Source organism: Heterodontus francisci, chromosome 15 (assembly GCF_036365525.1).
Source record: "Heterodontus francisci isolate sHetFra1 chromosome 15, sHetFra1.hap1, whole genome shotgun sequence".
Taxonomy (NCBI): Eukaryota; Metazoa; Chordata; class Chondrichthyes; order Heterodontiformes; family Heterodontidae; genus Heterodontus; species Heterodontus francisci.
The window spans coordinates 31,520,194-31,543,244 of record NC_090385.1 but is presented as its reverse complement, the minus strand read 5'-3'; the positions used below and the strand labels follow the sequence as shown (position 1 = coordinate 31,543,244).

The 23,051-nt window shown below is 43.2% G+C and overlaps 1 protein-coding gene across 1 annotated transcript in view; it reads left to right on the top strand.

Annotated features, from left to right (window-relative positions):
• The first annotated feature begins 14,850 nt into the window (after positions 1 to 14,850).
• Positions 14,851 to 23,051, top strand: part of chic1 (cysteine-rich hydrophobic domain 1) — a 51,151-nt gene continuing 42,950 nt past the window's right edge. Inside the window, exon 1 of the mRNA XM_068047353.1 lies at positions 14,851 to 15,023. Within this exon, the coding sequence (XP_067903454.1) occupies positions 14,902 to 15,023 (122 nt within the window). The 5' untranslated portion in view covers positions 14,851 to 14,901. The remainder of the gene's footprint in view (positions 15,024 to 23,051) is intronic.

The window sequence follows — 23,051 nt, the reverse complement described above, 5'->3', positions numbered from 1 at the left end:
GCTATTATTAAAGACGGTATAGCAGGGCATTTAGAAAAATTCAAGTTAATCAGCCAGAGTCAACATGATTTTGTGAAAGGGAAATCACATTTAACCAATATACTGGAGTTCTTTGACGGAGTTACATGTGCTATGGATAAAAGGGAAACAGTGGATGTATTGTACTTAGATTTCCAGAAGGCATTTGATAAGGTGCCACATCAAAGGTTATTGCAGAAAATAAAAGCTCATGGTATAGTGGGTAACATATTGGCATGGATAGAAGATTGGTTAGCTAAAAGGAAACAAAGAGTAGGCATAAATGGGTATTTTCTGGTTGGCAAGATGTAACGAGTTGTGTGCCACAGGGATCTGTGCTGGGGCCTTAACCTTTTACAATTTATGTAAATGACTTCGATGAAGGGACTTCGATGATTGCTAAATTTGCTGATGACACAAAGATAGATAGGAAAGTAACTAGTGAAGAGGACATAAAGGGGCTATAAAGGGATATAGGTAGGTTAAGTGAGTGGGCAAAAACCTGGCAAATGGAGTATAATGTGGGAAAGTGTGAAATTGTCCACTTTGGCAGGAAGAATAAAAAAGAAGCATATTATTTGAATGGTGAGAGATTGCAGAGCTCTGAGATGCAAAGGGATCTGGGTGTCCTAGTGCATGAATCACAAAAGGTTAGTATGCAGGTACAGCATGTAATTAGGAAAGCTAATAGAATGTTATCGTTTATCGCGAGGGGAATTGAATACAAAAGTAGGGAGGTTATGCTTCAGCTATACAGAGCATTGGTGAGACCACATCCGGAGTACTGTGCAGAGTACTGGTCTCCTTATTTAAGGAAGGATGTAAATGCGTTGGAGGCAGTACAGAGAAGGTTTACTAAACTAATACCTGGAATGGGCGGGCTGTCTTATGAGGAAAGATTGGATAGGCTAGGCTTGTATCTGCTGGACTTTAGAAGAGTAAGAGGCCACTTGATTGAAACATATAAGATTCTGACGGGTCTTGACAGGGTGGATGTGGAAAGAATGTTTCCCCTTTTGGGAGAATCTAGAACTTGGGGTCACTGTTTAAAAATAAGGGATCGCCCATTTAAGACAGAGATGAGGAGAAATGTTTTCTCTCAGAGGGTCGTGAGTCTTTGGAATTCTCTTCCTCAAAAGGCAGTGGAGCAGAATCTTTGAATATTTTTAAGACAGAGGTAGATAGATTCTTGATAAGCAAGGGTGTGTAAGGTTATCAGGGGTAGGTGGAAATGTGGAGTAATCAGTTCAGCCATGAGCTTATTGAATGGCGAAGCAGGGGTGAAGGTCTGAGTGGCCTACTCCTGCTCCTAATTCGTATGTTCATATGTATCTTCTTCAGAAAACGTGTTTGGTAACTAGAATTTCTGTCCATGAACTGCGAAGAATTGAGTTTTAATGTGTGTCACTCTCCCTACTGTGGATTTGTAATTTGTATTGTGATGTCGTAGATTTGTTGTCCAACATTTCCTCTTTAATTACACTGAGAAAAGTGGGGAAAGACTGCAGATAGAGAGAAGCCAGTCACTGAAGACCACAGGACCAGGTAAGTCCACACTGGGACTGGAGGAAGGAGGGGTTGATGTCCAAAGTTGTTGCGGGGCAGGTGGGGTGGGGGGGGGTTGATCTCGGAGAGGGAAGGGTTGAATCTTGGAGGGGATGGGGGGGGGGGGTTTGATTGGGGGAGGAGTGTTGATCTCGGAGTATTCGATTATAGCGGGGAGAGGTGGGTTGATCTCGGGGTGTTGATCGGGGGGGAAGGAGATCGAATATGGAGGGAGGGGTGTTGATCAGGTGGACTGCTGATCCCAGCGGGGAGTTGAGATCGGATGTCTGGTGGTGGAGGAAGGTTGGATGCCTCATGGTGGGATTAGGGGGCCCAGGGGGAAGATCAGTGGGGTGGAGGGGAGAGGTGCCGAATCATGGAAGCTCCTCAGGCAAGCACCTGGATCCAGGAAGTAGCATATTTAAAGTTCCAAACCACCTTCTTGGAGTGGGCTGGTTGCCCACCTACCTTCTGGCTTCAGTTAAAACTAGATATGGGTGGGTTTAGGTTGGGAAACAAATTTTTTTACAGTTTAACCCCCCCACCTTCCACCCAACCAAACCTGACCATTTGTTTTAGGTTAAGATCCCCTCCAAGATCAATCATCAATCAAAGTAAAGTTTTCAGATGTCAAATTCTGGATTTAAGAAGCCAAACTGAGAAAAAGGTTAGTGGACTCATGATGTCCCAAGCTATAATACATTAACTTTGTAAATATATTCAAACTGTAGTTGGTCTTCTATGGATTTTTTTAAAAATTGTCTCTCTCTCTCTCCTGCTCTCTTTGCTTGTATCACAATCTAACTCTTTAGGTCTCCCCCTCTTGTCTTTCTGTTTGTCTTCCAATTGCTCTTTCTCTGCATGGATCTCACACACTTTCTGTCATTGTTCTATGTGCATCTCTATGTTTGTGACTCTTTTTGTCTCTCTTTAATTGTAAATCTGTCTTTCCTTCTATCCTCTCTTTCTGGTCTATGGTGCAAGCATCCTCAACACTTTCTTGGCACACAACCTCTTTCCACTTTACAACAAGTCACCTCTTTATAGCTGCTTTCAGCAAAAGGCTGCATATAACAGGATGCAGTGCGAGCAGACAGTAGGAGGTTTTCTCAAGCTGTGAGCCTTGACAGTTTATGAAGAGAGGGGTCTAAAGCAATAGAGCAAAGATGAAGAGTAATATCAGAAGCCTCTCTCAAATTAAACACTTGTATTATTCTTTTACCTCCTATACACTCATTCTCACTCTCTCACCCACAGGCTTACTATGCATTTTAATGCCAAACACAATGCAATGCCCCGCAATGTAATGCTCGATTTTAAAGTGTGAGTTGTGCTAACATTGTGAAATATCTTCTCCTTCAGCTGCCCAACAGGAGGTGCTGCAGTCTGGCTATGAAACCCAACTGAGCAATTCCAGCGTTCTGAGTGTGAAATGTACCAGCGTTATCAACCCTGGGGGGATCAGTTAGTTTCAGGAGGTAGTATTTGATAAAGCATTGATATAGCACCATACAGAGTGTGGTCAGTCTGGAGTCCTCTGTAATGGAGCACCCCATGGCCAAGATCCAAAGCTTATGTTTAGCTTATATCACTAATCTTTGACTGAGACTCTGGAGACCTGAGTCTACAGCAGACTATTTCCTCATGATTCATCATGTTGGCGAATGAGACAGCCATAGCACTAGGCTTGAACATCCTCATTTCTACCCAAAGGTTTATTCCCACACAGCTTCTGGCCATGGTGAGGGAGTGCACAGCTACAGAGTTATGGGAGGAGTGGTACAGATAGTGGCAACGTCTTTTAGAGCAACTTCACACTTGTAACAACAGGCTGCATAAATTTGACTTATTAAATCACCATAAATCAGTGACCCTAAATACACACGAAAGAAAGAAACAACTTGGATTTGTATGTTTCATCCCTCTCAGCATTCCTTTAAAATTCTCATTTTACACCAGCCGCCAAGCCCAACCCTTAATTTCTCATGGAAATATCTGGACTGCAGTGGTTCAAGAAAGCAGCTCACCACCACCTTCTCAGGGCAATTAGGGATGGGTAAAAAAAAACTGGCATATGCAGTGACGCCCACATCCCCCCGAATGAACAAAAAAAAGATCCTCAATCCTCTCATCCCTCAGTGAATCGTCACCCTCAGAGATTTCATTCTCCATCTCATCTCCCCATGCCCTCTCTCCTATGAACTCACTGCCCCCATGTCCTCCCTAAACCATTCCCTCCATATAAACCCTCCTACCCATATTCATATTCAACCCCTCGAACTTACCATCTCCCATGGCCTCTCTGCGCTTATGGGTCTGGATCATTGACAAGGCCATTTCCGACCACTTTTTGTATCTCTCATTATGATCATCTCCCACCTCCTTCTGACACCACTTCCTCTACGTCCATCCCTGAAAAAAAACCTCTCACCAATATCATTGACAACTGCACTTTTCAACTCACAACTGCTTAGCCTTTGGCCTTCCATTTTGCAGTTGTCTCTGCAACTGCTCCCTTACCTCTCCCTTTGATAGCCTTGACCCCAACAAAAACATAACTCTCTTCTATCCTGGCTGTTCCTCCAAAATGGCCCTCTTTTTCCCTCTCTCAAATTCAAAGAGTGTGCGATATGAGGGTATCTGATGCACAGGGTGTTTAGCCATCCATCATCAGATCTGCTAAACCACATCAAGCGCTATCAGACCTCACTCTCCTCTGCCAAAACTGCCCACTGCTTCAGACCATCCTGGAGAACAAAATAACCCTTGGCTTCTTTTATCCACTACCAACTATCTTCTTAAATTCCTCTGCCTTGCTGCCTCAATCCTTACCTCCAACAACAAGGATGAGGATCTCGTGGACCTCTTTATTACTGAGGTTGAGACCATCTTTTCAGCTGCCTCTGCTGCTTTCCTTTCTTTTCTTTGTCCCTCTCTAATTTTGTTCTGGCCTCCTTTCGTGCCTTCACCAAACTCATTCCATCAATGAGATCCATCTCCTTGACTCCACTTCCCACCAAAACTCACCTAATTACTGTCTGATTACGCCACTATGAAGTTTATTGGGATGATTTTTCTATGTTAACAGCACTACATAAATGCAACTCATTGGTATGTAGTGTCTTGCAGGTTCTCAGGATAACCTAAAGTGCTACACAGCCAATAAAGTACTTAAGCAATGTTGACATTGTGGGTGCGTAGTGAAACATGGCAGCCAATTTGCACTAAGATTACACTAACAGTAATGTGATAGATTTGCAAATAATCTGTTTTAATTTGTTGCTTGAGGATAAATGTTGGCTAAGCCACTGAGAGAACTCTTCTGCCCTTCTCCAAATAGGGTATGAATCTTTTGCACACACCTGAGCAGGTAGATGGGATCTTGGTTTAGCATATCATCCAAAAGAAAGCATCTCCTCCAGAGCAACACTGCTTCAGTGTTGCACTGAAAAGTCCATCTAGATTATATGCTCATGGCTCTGGAGTCGGTTTTGAACCTACAATCTTCTGACTCAGAGTCAAGGCTAAACCACAATGAAAGTATAACAGCACATCCTCCAATTTAGTGAGCAATAGCACTGGATCTATTTTTTTTATTTATTCATTCATGGGATGTGGGCATCGCTGGCCAGGCCAGCATTTATTGCCCATCCCTAAATGCCCTTGAGAAGGTGGTGGTGATCTGCCTTCTTGAACCGCTGCAGTCCATGTGGGGTAGGTACAACCACAGTGCTGTTAGGAAGGGAGTTCCAGGATTTTGATCCAGCGACAGTGAAGGAACAGCAATATAGTTCCAAGTCAGGATGGTGTGTGACTTGGAGGGGAACTTGCAGGTGGTGGTGTTCCCATGCTTTTGCTGCACTTGTCCTTCTAGTTGGTAGAGGTCGTGGGTTTGGAAGGTGCTGTCTAAGGAGCATTGGTGCGTTGCTGCAGTGCATCTTGTAGATGGTACACACTGCTGCCACTGTGCGTCGGTGGTGGAGGGAGTGAATGTTTGTAGATGGGGTGCCAATCAAGTGGATGCTTTATCCTGGATGGTGTCGAGCTTCTTAAATGTTGTTGGAGCTGCACCCATCCAGACAAGTGGAGAGTATTCCATCACACTCCTGACTTGTGCCTTGTAGATAGTGGACAGGCTTTGGGGAGTCAAGAGGTGAGTTACTCACCACAGGATTCCTCGTCTCTGACCTACTCTTGTAGCCATAGCTACTCCAGTTCAGTTTCTGGTCAATGGTAGCCCCTAGGATATTGATAGTGGGAGATTCAGCAATGGTAATGCCATTGAATGTCAAGGGGAGATGGCTAGATTCTATCTTGTTGGAGATGGTCATTGCCTGGCACTTGTGTGGCGCGAATGTTACCTGCCACTTATCAGCCCAAGCCTGGATACTGTCCAAGTCTTGCTGCATTTCTACACGGACTGCTTCAGTATCTGATGAGTCACAAATGGTACTGAACATTGTGCAATCATCAGCGAACATCCCCACTTCTGACCTTATGATTGAAGGAAGGTCATTGATGAAGCAGTTGAAGATGGTTGGGCCTAGGACACTAACCTGAGGAACACCTGCAGTGATGTCCTGGAGCTCAGATGATTGACTTCCAACAACCACAACCATCTTCCTATGCACTAGGTATGACTCCAGGCAGTGGAGGGTTTCCCCCCTGATTCCCATTGACCTCAATTTTGTTAGGGCTCCTTGATGCCATACTCGGTCAAATGCTGCCTTGATGTCAAGGGCAGTCACTCTCACCTCATCTCCTGAGTTCAGTTCTTTTGTCCATGTTTGAACCAAGGCTGTAATGAGGTCAGGAGCTGAGTGGCCCTGGCGGAACCCAAACTGAGCGTCGCTGAACAGGTTATTGCCAAGCAAGTGCCGCTTGATGGCACTGTTGATGACACCTTCCATCACCTTACTGATGATTGAGAGTAGGCTGAAGGGGCAGTACTTGGGTTGGACTTGTCTTGCTTTTTGTGTACAGGACATACCTGGCCAATTTTTCACATTGCAGTGTAGATGCCAGTGCTGTAGCTGTACTGGAACAGCTTGGCTAGGGGCGCGGCAAGTTCTGGAGCACAGGTCTTCAGTACTATTGCCGGAATATTTTCAGGGCCCATAGCCTTTGCAGTATCCAGTGCCTTCAGTCGTTTCTTGATATCACGTGGAGTGAATCGAATTGGCTGAAGTCTGGCATCTGTGATGCTGGGGACTTCAGGAGGAGGCCGAGATGGATCATCAATTTGGCACTTCTGGCTGAAAATTGTTGCAAATGCTTCAGCCTTATCTTTCGCACTGATATGCTGGGCTCTCCCATCATTGAGGATGGGGATATTTGTGGAGCCACCTCCTCCAGTTAGTTGTTTAACTGTCCACCACCATTCACGGCTGGATGTGGCAGGACTGCAGAGCTTAGATCTGATCCGTTGGTTATGGGATCGATTAGCTTTGTCTATCGCATGCTGCTTATGCAGTTTGGCATGCAGATAGTCCTGTGTTGTAGCTTCACCAGGTTGACACCTCATTCATTATAGTCCAGATGTCACACATTTGTAATATTTTGTTACAGATGCAAAACCATCTTTGAAAAGAATCAGACATTGATTTGGGGCCTGAAATTTACAAACAGTTACAACTGCCTCCATGGTAGCTTGAGGAACAACACCTTATCTTTCAAATAGGCACTCTATAGCCTTTCAAACTCATCATTAAGTAGAAGTATTTCAGATTATAAGCACTGTTCCCATTCTTTTCAGCCAAAAGTTGCTGGTAATGATTCTGTTTGTCATTTTCAGCTCCTTTAGATCCTTCCTTTTTTTCTTTCCTAGTACTATTACTACTCCCTTTTGCCTTGCACCATCATCCCTTTTCTCCTTTAATCACTCTTGTCTTCCATCCCAACAGACCTTCTCTTTTATTCTTTTCTCTCCCTCCGCCCCCTTTCCCAGCTTCTGTACTTGCTTAAACCTGTTACATCTGTAACTTTTTCCAGTTCTGATGAAAGATGATTTGTTAACTCTCTCTCCACAAATGCTGCCTAACCTACTGAATATTTCCAGCATTTTCTGTTTTTAATGCCAGATTTCCAGCATCCGGTGTATTTAGCTTTTGTACAACTGCATTCTGAAGGATTTCAGCAATTTATAAGCAGCCATATTGGTAATGCATTTGCATAATCTGATAATGATGTGATAACTTGATGATGTCATGATGTAAATAAACACTTCCTTGAACTGGCCATGCTTGGTGTCCATCTTGACTGTTAATGCCACCCAAATATATCACAGAAAATGGCAATGAGGACGAGATAAAAATCCGTCAACATAGACAGCAAACAGTAGCAGGGACTGCAGTGAACAAGATCAGCCAGCTTCTGATGATCTACCTCTCGGATGGCGGAGATTTTGGCTGGTTTGTGCAAGCTTGAGCTGCAAGCTGTCTCTTTGGTTGACTGGGATGTTGCAGGGTCCAAGTGCGCATCGGATTCAAAGTGTTCATTTGGGTAAGAGAATAGTTTGAACCACTGACTGGACTGGTTTTAGGTATCACTGTTATGGACAGCCATAGTGAAGTATTTAATGGTTTACTGTGAATTTGCAAATAGATCAAAATGGCTGCACCTGTGGATACATCGGAGGACTCAGAACGTATGAGAGGGCTTGAGAACCATTCAGTCCATATATTGAAAGAATGGACATGTTTTTCAGAGGTAATAACATTTTTGAACTCAAAGGTGATAGTGAAGAGGTCAAGACTCAGAATAAGGCATCTCTTGAGTGCAAGAAAGCAATTTTGCGAAAGAAATTGGCCTGGAAGCACAGTAACAAACCTTCTTAATCCTAACAAGGCAAAAGATATGCCATTCAAAACAATCATCACCAAGTTGGAGGAATATTTCAACTCTAAGCCACTAGAGATAGTGGAAACCTACAAATTTGGAACCAGAAATCAGAAAAGTAGTGAAACAATTAGTGAGTACATTGTGGCACTGAAGAATTTATCACTGCATTGCAGCTTTGGCACATTCTTAGACTGTGCATTACAAGACAGATTTGTGTGTGTATCAGTGGATGAAAGAATCCAGTCAAAGTGACTAAACACACAAAATCCTACATTGTGTAAGATTGCTCTTTCTATAGAAATGGCATGAAAGAATGCTGGGGAATTTCATCCTATGCCAGTAACTAGTACAGCTTCTGTCCACAGTCAGAAGGCTTACACCAAGCCTAAAGTGGAGAGACCTAGTCAGAAGAGTGCTGGTGATAGTGGTTTAGTGTCTTGTAATTGCTGTCAGGACAACCACATGGCACAGGCATGTCAGTACAGAAATGCCAAGTACTTTATTTTCCAAAAGAAAGGACATATTGTAACTGCTTGTCAAGCTAAGGCCAAAGCAGGAAAAAGAACTCACTCCAGTGATAATGGAAAACAGCAATGTCACATGGGTGAAGGTCACAATCTTGAAGTGAATCCAGAGTCCCTCCATGGAGAGGAGCTAGGGCTGTACAGCCTTTATGCTACTCGCAATCACTCAAATGATAGACACTTTTGTATGAAAGTGTTGGTAAATCAACAGTGCATCAACATATGCATCGATGCAGTTGCAGATTGCTCTATTATGAGCAGAGGCACATACAAGAGCAAATTCACTGACGTACCTCTAACTGAGAGCACAGTTCAGTTGAAAACCTAGTCTGGTAAAGCGTTAGAAATGTGAAGATAAATGGAGTGCAATGTCCAATATCGGGCAAGTCCCTCAAGTCACCCATTGTGGTAGGGAGATATGTCAACAAACCAACGTTAATGGGCAAAGACTGGCTGCGTAAGCTGAAGTTAGACTGGAAGCATATTTTCCAAGTTGAGATGACTAAGAAGCTTGATCAGTTATTGCATAGTTACAGGAACATTTTCAAGTATAGCTATAAATGTATAATCAGTGTGAAAGCATACATTCGAATTAGGCCTGATGCAAAGCCAGTATATTGCAAGGCTAGGCCAGTTCCTTATAGTCTCAAAACCCAGGTTGAAGAGGAACTATAGAAGCTAGAGAGGAAAACTGATCACAGTGATTGGGCAACCCCAACTGTAATAATGCCTAAGTCAGACAAAACCGTCAGACTTCAAAGGGGAGACTACAAAGTCACAATCAACCAGGCAGTGGATGATGAGCAGTATCCACAACCAGCTTCTCAAGATTTGTATGCAGAGTTAGCAGGATCCAAGCTATTCATGAATTTGGATTTGCTTTTGCACAGCTCAATGTGGATGGAAAGAGCAACAGTATCTCACGATAAACACACATGGGGTTATACTTCTACATGAAGCTATTCTATGGTGTGATGTCTTCTTCAAAATCTTCCAAACTACAATGGATAAGATTTTGAAAGGAGTACCACATTGCATGTGAAATCAGGATGATGCGTTGATCGCAACCGCAACAGAGGAAGAGAATCTTCAAGTGTTAGATGAAGTGTTAAAAAGGCTCAATGACCACAATGTGAAGATCAAAAAGAGCAAGTGTGCTTTTGTGCAATCTGAGGTAGTGCACCTTAGCTTGAAAATCAATGAAAAAGTACTACAGCCAGTAAAAAAGATTGAGGCAATGGTCAATGCCCCAAAGCCAAAAAATGTGACTGACCTTAGACCTTTTCTCAGCAGGGACCAATACTATTCATGATTTCTACCTGAGCTTGCAGTGGTGTTAGCTCCCCTGCATGAGTTGTTGAAGAAAGATGTGTAATAGGAATGGTCTAAAGCAAACAAGATGCTTCTGATGTATGTCACAGAAGCTTGACCAGTGATGCACTACTCGTTCATTACGACACAAATCATGACCTGAAGCTAGCATATGACTCTTCATATTATTGAGTTAGAGCAGTGATTAGTCATGTCAAGGATAATAAGGATAATGGTCCTCAATTTTGATCTGCTGCTTTCCAAAATTTCATGAAACAAAATGACATTAAACATACCCTCACTGCTCCTTACCATTCAGCATCAAATGAAGTGGCTGAAAGTTGTGAAGATAGTTAAAGATGCACTAAAGAAACAAGTGCTGCATAGATGTTCAAATTTTAGTATGAAATAGCGGGTGGCTAATTTTCTGCTAAAGTATAGAACAACCCCACACTTTAATACAGGATATACGTTTGCTGAGCTTTTGATGAAGAGAAGGTTAAGGACACGGTTGAGTCTGGTTCTACCTAACTTGACTGCTAAAGTTGAACACAAACAGTTCAGTGAGAAACTTCAGTTTAACACAAACAAAAGAGAACACAGTTTCTAGCAGAATATGCCTATTTGTGCTTTGAGTTCCCCTCAAAAGTCATACAAATGGGATTTGGGAAATGTAGTAGACGTGTGTGCAATCAAAAAATACTTGGTCGAGATTGATGGTAAAGTGAGAAATGTCCATGCATATCACATGATCCTGGCAAGGGATGAACCAAAACTTGAGTATGATCTGCTTAATCATGAGTGCAAGCTACAGTTTGAACCGGTTCAGATTTCAGTGTTGAGTACCGAGTTTTGAGAAAGGAACAAGGTGACTGCCTTAATGACTACTGGCAACACCTATGCAGTCATATTCAGCTGGCCTCAGACACCGGAAACATCAGAGGAGTGTATGATGGCATTAAGAGAGCTTTTGGGCCAACCATCAAGAAGATCGCCCTGCTCAAATCTAAATCAGGGGACACAATCACTGACCAACGCAAGCAAATGGACCGCTGGGTTGAGCACTACCTAGAACTGTACTCCAGAGAGAATGTTGTCACTGAGACTGCCCTCAATGCAGCCCAGCCTCTACAAGTCATGGATGAACTGGACGTACAGCCAACAAAATCGGAACTCAGTGATGCCATTGATTCTCTAGCCAGTGGAAAAGCCCCATGGAAAGGACGGCATTACCCCTGAAATAATCAAGAGTGCCAAGCCTGCTATACTCTCAGCACGACATGAACTGCTTTGCCTGTGCTGGGACAAGGGAGCAGTACCTCAGGATATGCGCGATGCCAATATCATCACCCTCTATAAAAACAAAGGTGACCGCGGTGACTGCAACAACTACCGTGGAATCTCCCTGCTCAGCATAGTGGGGAAAGTCTTTGCTCGAGTCGCTTTAAACAGGCTCCAGAAGCTGGCCGAGCGCGTCTTCCCTGAGGCACAGTGTGGCTTTCGTGCAGAGAGATCGACCATTGACATGCTGTTCTCCCTTCGTCAGCTACAGGAGAAATGCCGCGAACAACAGATGCCCCTCTACATTGCTTTCATTGATCTCACCAAAGCCTATGACCTCATCAGCAGACGTGGTCTCTTCAGACTACTAGAAAAGATTGGATGTCCACCAAAGCTACTAAGTATCATCACCTCATTCCATGACAATATGAAAGGCACAATTCCGCATAGCAGTGCCTCATCAGACCCCTTTCCTATCCTGAGTGGCGTGAAACGGGGCTGTGTTCTCGCACCCACACGGTTTGGGATTTTCTTCTCCCTGTTGCTCTCACATGCGTTCAAGTCTTCAGCAGAAGGAATTTTCCTCCACACAAGATCAGGGGGCAGGTTGTTCAACCTTTCCCGTCTAAGAGCGAAGACCAAAGTACAGAAAGTCCTCATCAGGGAACTTCTCTTTGCTGACGATGCTGCTTTAACATCTCACACTGAAGAGTGTCTGCAGAGTCTCATCGACAGGTTTGTGGCTGCCTGCAACGAACTTGGCCGAACCATCAGCCTCAAGAAAACGAACATCATGGGACAGGATGTCAGAAATGCTCCATCCATCAATATCGGCGACCACGCTCTGGAAGTGGTTCAAGAGTTCACCTACCTAGGCTCAACTATCACCAGTAACCTGTCTCTAGGTGCAGAAATCAACAAGCGCATGGGAAAGGCTTCCACTGCTATGCCCAGACTGGCCAAGAGAGTGTGGGAAAATGGCGCACTGACACGGAACACAAATGTCCGAGTGTTTCAAGCCTGTGTCCTCAGTACCTTGCTCTATGGCAGCGAGGCCTGGACAACGTATGTCAGCCAAGAGCGACGTCTCAATTCATTCCATCTTCGCTGCCTCCGGAGAATACTTGGCATCAGGTGGCAGGACCGTATCTCCAACACAGAAGTCCTCGAGGCGGCCAACATCCCCAGCTTATACACACTACTGAGTCAGCGGCGCTTGAGACGGCTTGGCCATGTGAGCCGCATGGAAGATGGCAGGATCCCCAAAGACACATTGTACAGCGAGCTCGCCACTGGTATCAGACCCACCGCCGTCCATGTCAGCGCTTTAAAGACGTCTGCAAACGTGACATGAAGTCCTGTGACATTGATCACAAGTCGTGGGAGTCAGTTGCCAGCGATCGCCAGAGCTGGCGGGCAACCATAAAGGCGGGGCTAAAGTGTGGCGAGTCGAAGAGACTTAGTAGTTGGCAGGAAAAAGACAGAAGCGCAAGGGGGGAGCCAACTGTGTAACAGCCCCGACAAACAAATTTTTCTGCAGCACCTGTGGAAGAGTCTGTCACTCTAGAATTGGCCTTTATAGCCACTCCAGGCACTGCTCCACAAACCACTGACCACCTCCAGGCGCTTACCCATTGTCTCTCGAGACAAGGAGGCCAAAGAAGACTGCCTTAAATAGCATACAAAGGAATTGATGTCAACGTGTTAGCCCCAGTGCACCACCGGAACAAGTTAAACGCATAGAAAAGCAAAATATGCAGATGCTGGAAATCTGAAACAAAAACAGAAATTGCTCAGCAGGTCAGGTAGCATCTGTGGCGAGACGAGCAGATGTTTCAGGTCTGTGACCTTTCATCAGAACTGGCAAATGTTAGAAAATAATTAGGTTTTAAGCAAGTGAGAGTGGGGGGTGGGTGGGGAGGGGGGTTGGTTGGGAAGAGAACAAAAGGGAAGGTGTGTGATAGGGCAGAGGGCAGGAGAGATTCAATAAGTAAGCTGTCATGGACAAAGGCAAAGAGTGTGTGAGTACAGCGTGTTAAAGACAGAATAACGAGCAGCTCTGTCCACATGAAAAGCAGGCACATGATTAAAAAATAAAATAATAAAAAAATAGAAAAATATAAAAAAGGGTCAATCAGGCTCTGAAATTGTTGAACTCAAGGTTGAGTCCACAAGGTTGTAGAGTGCCTAATCGAAAGATCTGGTGCTGTTCCTCGAGCTTGCGTTGATGTTCACTGGAATACTGCAGCAGGCCAAGGACTGAAATGTTGGCATGAGAGCAGTGGGTGCGTTGAAATGGCAAGCAACCGGAAGCTCGGGGTCATACTTTCGGACTGACCGGAGGTGTTCCGCAAAGCGGTCACCCAACCTGCGTTTGGTCTCCCCAATATAGAGGCGACTGCATTGTGAGCACCGAATACAGTATTCTAAATTGAAAGAAGTACCTGGAAGGAGTGTTTGGGGCCTTGCATGGTGAGGAGAGAGGAGGTAAAAGGGCAGGTATTACACCTCCTGCTATTGCATGTGAAAGTGCCCTGGGAAAAGGGCGAGATGTCGGGAGTGATGGAGGAGCGGATCAGGGTGTCGCAGAGGGAACGATCCCTTTGGAATGCTGACAGGGGAGGGGAAGGGAAGATGTGTTTGGTGGTAGCATCACACTGGAGGTGGCAGAAATGGCGGAGGATGATCCTTTGGATGTGGAGGCTGGTGAGGTGGAAAGTGAGGACAAGGGGAACCCTGTCGCAGTTCTGGGAGGGAGGGGAAGGCGTGAGGGCAGAAGACCAGGAAATAGGTCGGACATGGTTGATGGCCCTGGCAACCACAGTGGGAGGAGGGGGGGAATCCTTGGTTGAGGAAAAAGCAAGACATGGCAGAAGTGCTGTTGTGGAAGGTCGCATCATCGGAACAGATGCGTCGGAGATGGAGGGAGAATGCGATGGAGTTCTTAAAGGAAACAGGGTGTGAGGAAGTGTCATCAAAATAGCTGTGGGAATCGGTGGGCTTGTAATAAATATTAGTAGACAGCCTATGCCAAGAAATGGCACAGAGAAATAGAGGAAGGGAAGGGAAGTGTCTGAGATAGACCATGTAAAATGTGAGTAAAGGCAAAGTTAAACTCATTGTCTCCTTCCAGTCTCTCGGGGAAAATGCCATGTGAGCGTAACTCCTAAATGAGCGAGTCCTTTGCAAGTTTAGCAAACCCATTGCTTTGAACCTGTGTGCCAATGGGAAGCCTGCCTTTCCCAGCCTCGCTGCTGCAGCTGCTGCAGACGAATCCGCACGTGGCCGCCAAGCTGCCGCGCCACTTGTGACGTCAGCGGGGGCGGAGGGTGCGCGCGCGTGTGCGCAGCCGCGGGGACAGCTCGTGCCCCTCAGCAGCAACATGGCCGATTTCGACACCATATATGAGCTAGACGAAGAGGACGAGCGGGTGGTGATGGACGAGCATCTGATCCGATATACGTCTGACCCCGTGGTGGTGCGAGGGGCCGGACATATAACAGTGTAAGTTGGGATATTCTCGGAGCGGGTTGGACGGAGAGATTTCCCCCTCCGTCCTTTCTGCCGGGAGTGTTGCTTGGAGTCGGCCCTAGCTCTGGCCTCGGCCTTTGCTGACAGCAGCTGAGCGTGAGCTGGCTGTAACCAGGCAAAGGGACGCGCGTAAACAATCCCAGAAAGAGAGAGACTGCGAGCGGGCTGGCAGACAACTCTTCATACACAGGATTAGTATTGTTGCTGTGTTGTCATTCGTCAGTCCGCGTGGCTACAATCTGTATTTGGGTTTGGTGATCCTTGTATTACCAGAAAACCTGATCTCCTTGTAAAATTGCCGGCATGATACCGCATAATTCCCACTTTGTTAGTTTACCCTGTATTCAAATGAATACAATGACCATTCTTTATATTAGTGGTTGTTACATTTTTGTTGAGAGCTCGGCATTGTCACATGTAAGAAATGTTGTTTAGTGAGTTTTATTTAATCGGAACGATTCGATTGCGAGCCCATTCAAAGAAATTGAATTGTTTACTTTTAAGCATTTAAATGGGTTATATTTTAAACCAAAATTTGTGATTTGTTGGGCCGGAGATGGCCTTTAACATCATTAAATTTGTGATGCCATAAATTCACTTGCATTTCAATTGATTATGCAGTTTAGCTCTGTGTTGCAACCCTAGCTTGCAACATTGAATGACTACTTCTCCCTTTTGAAGTAAAAATGTAAATGACTTTTGTGCTTTTAATTCGGTTCTGGTTCGGAGAGAAATTCTGAAGAAAACGTAACCACTGTGTAGCATTTAGGTTTAACTGCTTCTTTGGTGTCACTATGATTCATCAAACTAAACCGATGTGATTTCAATGCAATTTTAAAGATGTGACTTAATTTGGAGAAGTAGTAATCTTGCAAACCGTTTTCAAATAAAGACAAGGGTTGCAAATAATTGTAGAACTTTTATACAATGGTGTATTCATTCAGGAGATAAATTGTGTAGGCCATTGTATTTTGCTATTTCATTGCTTCCCTATATGTTTGTTGAATGTGAGGTATACAAATACTGTCGGGTAAAGTGGTCTACTAGTTATGTTTGTGGATGAATTGTCCAGAGGCCTGGACTATTGATGGGTGACATGGGTTCAAATGCCACCATGGCAGCTAGGAAATTTAAATTCAATTAATGAAATAAATTTGGAATAAAAAGCTAGGTATCTGTAATGGTAACCACAAAACTACTAGATTGCTGTAAAACCCATTTGGTTCACTTATGTCCTTTTTAGGGAAGGAAATCTGCTGTCCTTTGTGACTCCAAACTCTCAGCAATGTGGGTGACTCTTAACTGCCCTCTGAAATCTCTAGCAAGCCACTTCGTTGTATTCAAGAAGGTGGCTCACAACTACCTTCTCAAGGTTATTAGGGATAGGTAATACAATGACGCTCACTTCCTGTGAGTAATTTTTAAAAAAATTATAGATGGAAATTTACTGTTTTGGTGCTTGTGCACACCTGGAACACATATAGGGATTGAGGCTATGCAATTACCCAGATTTCATATTCATTAAAATTAATGAATGGGAAATCACAGACTAGGGACGTGCAGTTTCTCAAACAAAAACAGAAAATGCTGGTAATACACAGCAGGTCTGGCAGCATCTCCTACATCACTGGCACACCATGGCTGCATTGTGTACCATCTACAAGATGCACTGTAGCAACTCACCAAGACTCCTTTGACAGCACCTTCCAAACCCGCAACCTCTACCACCTAGAAGAACAAGGACAGAAGGCACATGGGAACACCACCATCTGTAGGTTCCCCTCCAAGTCATGCACTGTCCTGACTTGGAAATATATTGCAGTTCCTTCATCGTAGCTGGGTCAGTATCCTGGAGCTCCCTACCTGACATAATTGTGGGTGTACCTACACCACACAGACTTCAGCAGTTCAAGAAGTTGGCTCACCACCACCTTCTCGAGGGCAGTTAGAGATGAGCCAGCAACTCTCGCATCCCATGAACAAATAGAGTTAACATTTCAGGTTGATTACGTTATGTCAGTTTTGGCAGTAACTCTATTTCTGTCTCCACAAGTACCAGACCTGCTAGTATTTCAAGCATTGCTGTTTTTATTTCAGATTTCCAGCATTTGTAGTATTTTTGCTTTTGTGGTGTTTGATTTTTAATTGTACACTTGCCAAAGCAGAAGATGCCCCTTTAAAATGCTTTGAGGAGTGGAACGCGAATACAGTGTTGCAGTGTAACACAATTGGCCTGATTTGCTTTAGTGTTAACCTTTTGCTTCATGCATTATAGTAATGTCGTGATCTGTATTTTGGTGTTTTTTTTACATTCAACTGTATTGGGGAATGTGGCATTCAAATGGTGGACTTGAGGGAATATTCATGCACTTTTTTAAAAAAAAAAAATCTGCTAGAAGGGATTTTTCTGTGCTGTTCTGAAATTCAACAAATGTATTCTTCAAAGTGCAAAATATGCAAGCTTTTCTTGCACATGTCTATTCACAGCTGTCTCCAACTATGTCAGAAAATATCCATGTCTGTGTTGGTAGTTGAAGTATATAAATGTACCACATGGTGCAGTATTGAGCCACTGAATACACTACCTGATGGGAAATTGATACACAAATCAACAATTTCCCCAGTTCAATCCTTGATCTGTACCATTAGCGGATAGTCTGGGTGTAGATGGAGGTGCTGCACTTAGCCTCAGCACCCCTGAATTAGGGAAAGGGAGAAATGTGCAGCCATGTGTTCTAGTTCCTAATTGCTGCCTCATGACCCTGATGAGCATTTGTTGAGATTAGTTACAAAATACAGGGACATAGATTTTCATGAAAGGTGGTTGTGTAGACGTATGTAAATTCAAGATCTTGATACTACAGAAGGTGACAACTTTCACACTATGATAGTTGGACATCTTTCATATGTAAAAGCAAAACTGACATTGTTATGTGGGGTCAATGAGATGGAAAATTCTATGAAGGAATAAAAATGATGTATGGAAAATTTTCTTTGAATGAAGTAGTGATTTAATCAAATAAAAATTGGGTGTATCCAATTGGTTCAGAGTCAAGTTATTCGGTCATGAATTAATCATGTATTATGCTCATTTTGTTAGGGAAGCTACTACAGGCAGTGCATATTGTGACTTGATGGTAAATGACACATACAGGAAATAGAATTCATGGCACCCACAAGATTTTTTTTTTAATGTGGTGAATTATGATCTGGAATGCTTTGGCTGAAAGGGTGGTGGAAGCAGATTCATTAGCAACTTTCAAAATAGAATTGGATAAAGTCTTGAAAGGGAGAAATCTGTGGGGAAAGAGCTGGTGAATGAGACTTATTGGGCAGCTCTTTCACAGATATTTCTTCCTATGCTGTATGATTCTATGAACCAGACTTCTTTAGAAGGAAAATGAATCATCTTTTAAAGATAAAATACTGAGCATGTAGAATAAATCTACACCTGAAGATTAGCAAACATAGAGTAAACATAGCAAAGATACATACATAGAAATTACAACACGGAAATAGGCTGTTCAGCTGTATTGGCGTTTCTACTGCATGTGAATGATTAGTTCTATCAGCGATGAGAGACAGTATGTATGAGGAATGACAAAGATGCTGGGACTATTTCCACTAGAGCAGGGAAGGATGAGGAGATTTAATATATGTTTTTAGAAGTATGAAGAGTTTTAATAGGGTGAATAGGAACAGATTTTCCTCTAGTTGGGTAGTCAATGATATTGGGCCATCAATTTAAAATCGTTGCTGAGAATATAGGAGGAGGTTAGGGGAGATTTGTTTTTTTTATGCGGAAGGATTGTTGGAGCAGCAAGTGCTTTATCACAGGCAGTAGTTGAGGCTGACAACAAGGGAAAGGTGGATAAACTCTTGAACCAAGTAGAGGATGATATAAGCTGTAAGGAGAGGGCAACGCAATGGGATTAGCTTTTGAATACTCTAGCAAGGAGCAGGCCCAGATATGATTGGGTGAATGGCCTCCTTCATAGTTGTTACAAGCATGACCCTAAATGGATTAGCAAAATAAGGGGAGGAAAATCCTCTACAAATTTTACAAGAAGGATGGTGAAGCAGCACTCATGGATGGATATTAAAACATACAGAAATATATCAAAAAGTTGATTGAAGGGGAAAAGATGCTTGGTTCAAAAAATAATAAAACGGCAAGTGGAGAAGAGGTATAAATGACAAAAGATGCCAGTGAGGCTGAGATCAAGGTTGGGCATAAAATATTTAATGTATACTATATAAATTATTCATTCCTCCAAGCATTTGCTAGGGAAGATGAGTAAAGTTCCAACCTCACATAGCAATAATCCAAGTAGAATTAATTTGATCTAAATGATTTTGAATCACCAGATCAGTTGAAAGGGCTCAAACAAACAAAACCCATGGATGGATTATATTTATTCTGGCGTACAAAGGAAGATGAGGAATGAGATTTGTAGAACATTGTTCTCCAGTTTCCACATAAGGAGCAATGAGGAGGTACCAATACATTGGAAACAGGGTAATGTGGTCACATTTTCAAAAAGGATGAGAAAGCAAGTTGGGTAGCTGAATATTGTTTAGTTTTCCTTTTTGATAAGGGTAAAGTAATGGAAACTTCCATGTCTAATCAATAGCTGATTATAGATTTAAACAGGGAAGAATCTGCCTGATCAACATGACTGTGTATCCCAAGCCTACTTTATATATTGTACCTTAACATCCCAAAAACATTGAGCCTTTTACAGAAAAGGCTACTCATTAAAGTGGTGGGGATTTGGGGTGAAATTTGAGAATGAATAAGAAGTGGTCTGAAAGGTGGTAAGGAGTGGCTTAGAGAGTTATGTTAGGGTGGGGGGAAGAGCTGAACTGGGAGTCCCAGGGATCAGTATTGGGACCCTTACTGTTTTTAATTTCGTTAATGATTTGGATTCAGAAACTCAATGCAAACTAGGAGTAAGAATTGTTGAGCAGGTTGCTCAAAAAATATAGAATAAGACAAAATATGTAAGTGGATAGAAGAATTTCAGATGCAATTTAGTTGGAATAAATAACTACAACGAGTGACGTCAAAGTAGTTTAAAGATGAAGTTGAAGAAAATGTTTTCATAAATTCTTACTTTTAACATGTTCAATCACTGCAGAGCAACAATGAAGAGCAAATAGAACGCTGAACTATATGATCAAAACAGTAGAGGACAAGCTAAAGGAATTCATGTTCAAACTGTATATGCTGCAGTGGGACCACATATTGAGTGCTGCATTCAGTTCTGGTCACTGACCAAAAGGAAGACATCAAGCTCCGAAGATAGTTCAGACAGGAGCCGTGAGACTGATGCCTAGCATCAGAGGACTGATTATAAGGAAAGACTGGAGAAACTTGGGATTTTTCAGCCTTGAAAGGAGACAACAACAACTTACACTTATATAGTAGGTCTGGCAGCATCTGTGGAGAGAGAAGCAAAGTTAATGTTTCAGGTCAGTGATCTTTCATCAGAACTGGAGAAGGTTAGAAATGTAATTGGTTTTAAGCAAATAAAGCGGGGGTGGGGCAAAAGACAACAAATGAGAAGGTGTTGATAGGACAGGGTCACAGAACAACTGACAATGAGGTTATGGGGTGAAGGCAGAGTGTGTTAATGGTGTGGTGAAATATAAAGCGTTATTGCAGAGAGGGTATTAAATGACAGAATAATGAAAGTCCTAGCCAAAAGCAAAATGTGGGAAAAAAAGTGGGCAGGCATATGGTTTTTTAAAAAAGTGCAATGATGAAACAAACTAAAAGAAAATGAAATAAAAATAAAAAATACAAAGAAAAACAAAAAGCAGGGGGCGGGCCATGTCATGCTCTGAAATTATTGAACTCCGTGTTCAGTCCGGTAGGCTGTAGCGTGCCTAATCAGTAAACGAGGTGCTGTTCCTTGAGCTTGTGTTGATGTTCACAGGAACACTGCAGCAATCCCAGGACAGAGATCTGGGCATGAGAGTGGAGGGTGTGTTGAAATGGCAAACGACAGGAAGCTCGGAGTCATGTTTTCAGACTGAGCAGAGGTGTTCTGTAAAGCGGTCACCCAATCTGCGTTTGGTCTCCCTAATGTAGAGGAGACCGCATTGTGAGCAGTGAATATACTAAAGTGAAAGAGATACAAGTAAATTACTGCTTCACCTGGAAGGAGTGTTTGGGGCCTTGGATAATGAGGAGAAAGGAGGTAAAAGGGCAGGTATTACACCTCCTGCAATTGCATGGGAAGGGGACGAAGTGTCGGGGGTAATGGAGGAGTGGACCAGGGTGACAGAGGGAACGATCCCTTCGGCATGCTAACGGGAGGGGAAGATGCGTTTGGTGGTGGCATCACGCTGGATGTAGTGGAAATGGCAGAGGATGATCCTTTGGATGTGGAGGCTGGTAGGCTTGAAAGTGAGGACAAGGGGAACCCTGTCACAGTTCTGAGCGGGAGGGGAAGGGGTGAGAGTAGAGGTGCAGGAAATGGGCCAGACACTGTTGATGACCCTGTTGACCACAATGGGGGGGGGGGGTAGATTCCTCGGTTTAGGAAAAAGGAAGACATATCAGAAGTGCTGTAAGGTTACATCAGAGCAGATGCATCAGAGAAGGAGAAACTGGGAGAATGGAATGGAGTCCTTACAGGAGGAAGGGTGTGAAGAAGTGTAGTCGAGGTAGCTATGGGAGTCGGTGGGCTTTTTTAGTTTTACTTTGTATTTTTTATTTTTATTTCATTTTATTTTAGTTTGTTTCATCATTACACTTTTTTACCATGTGCCTGCCCACTTTTTTTCATGTTTTGCTTTTGGTTAGGGCTTTCATTATTCTGCCATTTAATACCCTCTCTGCACTAATGCTTTGTATTTCACCAAAGCGTTAACACACTCTTTGCCTTTGCCCCATGACCTCCTTGTCAGTTATTCTCTGTGATCCTCTGTCCTTTCAACACCTTCCCATTTGTTCTCTTTTTTTTTTTTTTCCCCACCCCACTTTATTTGCTTAAAACCTATTACATTTCTAACCTTTGCCAATTCTGATGAAAGATCACTGACCTGAAACATTAACTTTGCTTCTCTCTCCACAGATGCTGCCAGACCTGCTGAGTATTTCCAGCACTTTTTTTGATTTTATTTCAGATTTCCAGCATCTGCCGTATTTTGCTTTTATATTATTGCATTTATATAGTGTCTTTTTACATAATAAAATGTCTCAAGGTACTTCTCAGGAATCTTGTCAAACAAAATTTGACACTGAGTTACATAAGGTGATATCAGGGCAGATGAAGGTAGGTTTTAAGGTCTTGAAGGAGGAAAGAGAAGTGGATAGATTTAGGGAGGGAATTTCTGAGCTTGGGGTCAGGTAGCTGAAAGCACGGCCGCCATGGTGGAGCGATTGAAATCAGGGCTGTGCCAGCGGCCAGCATTGGATTGAGACAATTGAGGCAGCCTTACAAAGGTATGTGTGATGACGATGAGAAAAGTAGATCTGGCACACTATCTCAAACTAAACCAGGATAGTAGGATCGGGAATTGGTTAAAAGTAGTAAAAAGGACTGAAAACAGGAAATTCTTCACACAATGATTAATATGTGAAATGGAGTTCTACATAAGCTGGTGGAAGTAAAACCCAGCTTGGAAGAGAGGCTTGGATGCCATGATAAGTTTAATGTTTATGTTTAAGTCAAATACTATACTGCTGGTTTTACTGTATTCTTTGTAATTACCTTAAAACAAACCTGTTCATTTTAGCATGAACACTGTGCAATATTTACAGCCTTCTTTGACAGTATGGGATCAATGAGCTAAGATGGGCCAAAAGGCCTTTCTCATCTTTCAGTCCTGTGGTGGGATTGGATTCAACTGTAATATACCACAGTAAAATAACCTGCAAGCATTTGCAGATGGGTGCTATTCAGTTTTTATTTTTGACAAAACTGATCTTTGTATAATTGTGCTGTTGTAATTGTTTTATCGATTTAAAAACAAATGACATGGGGGCAA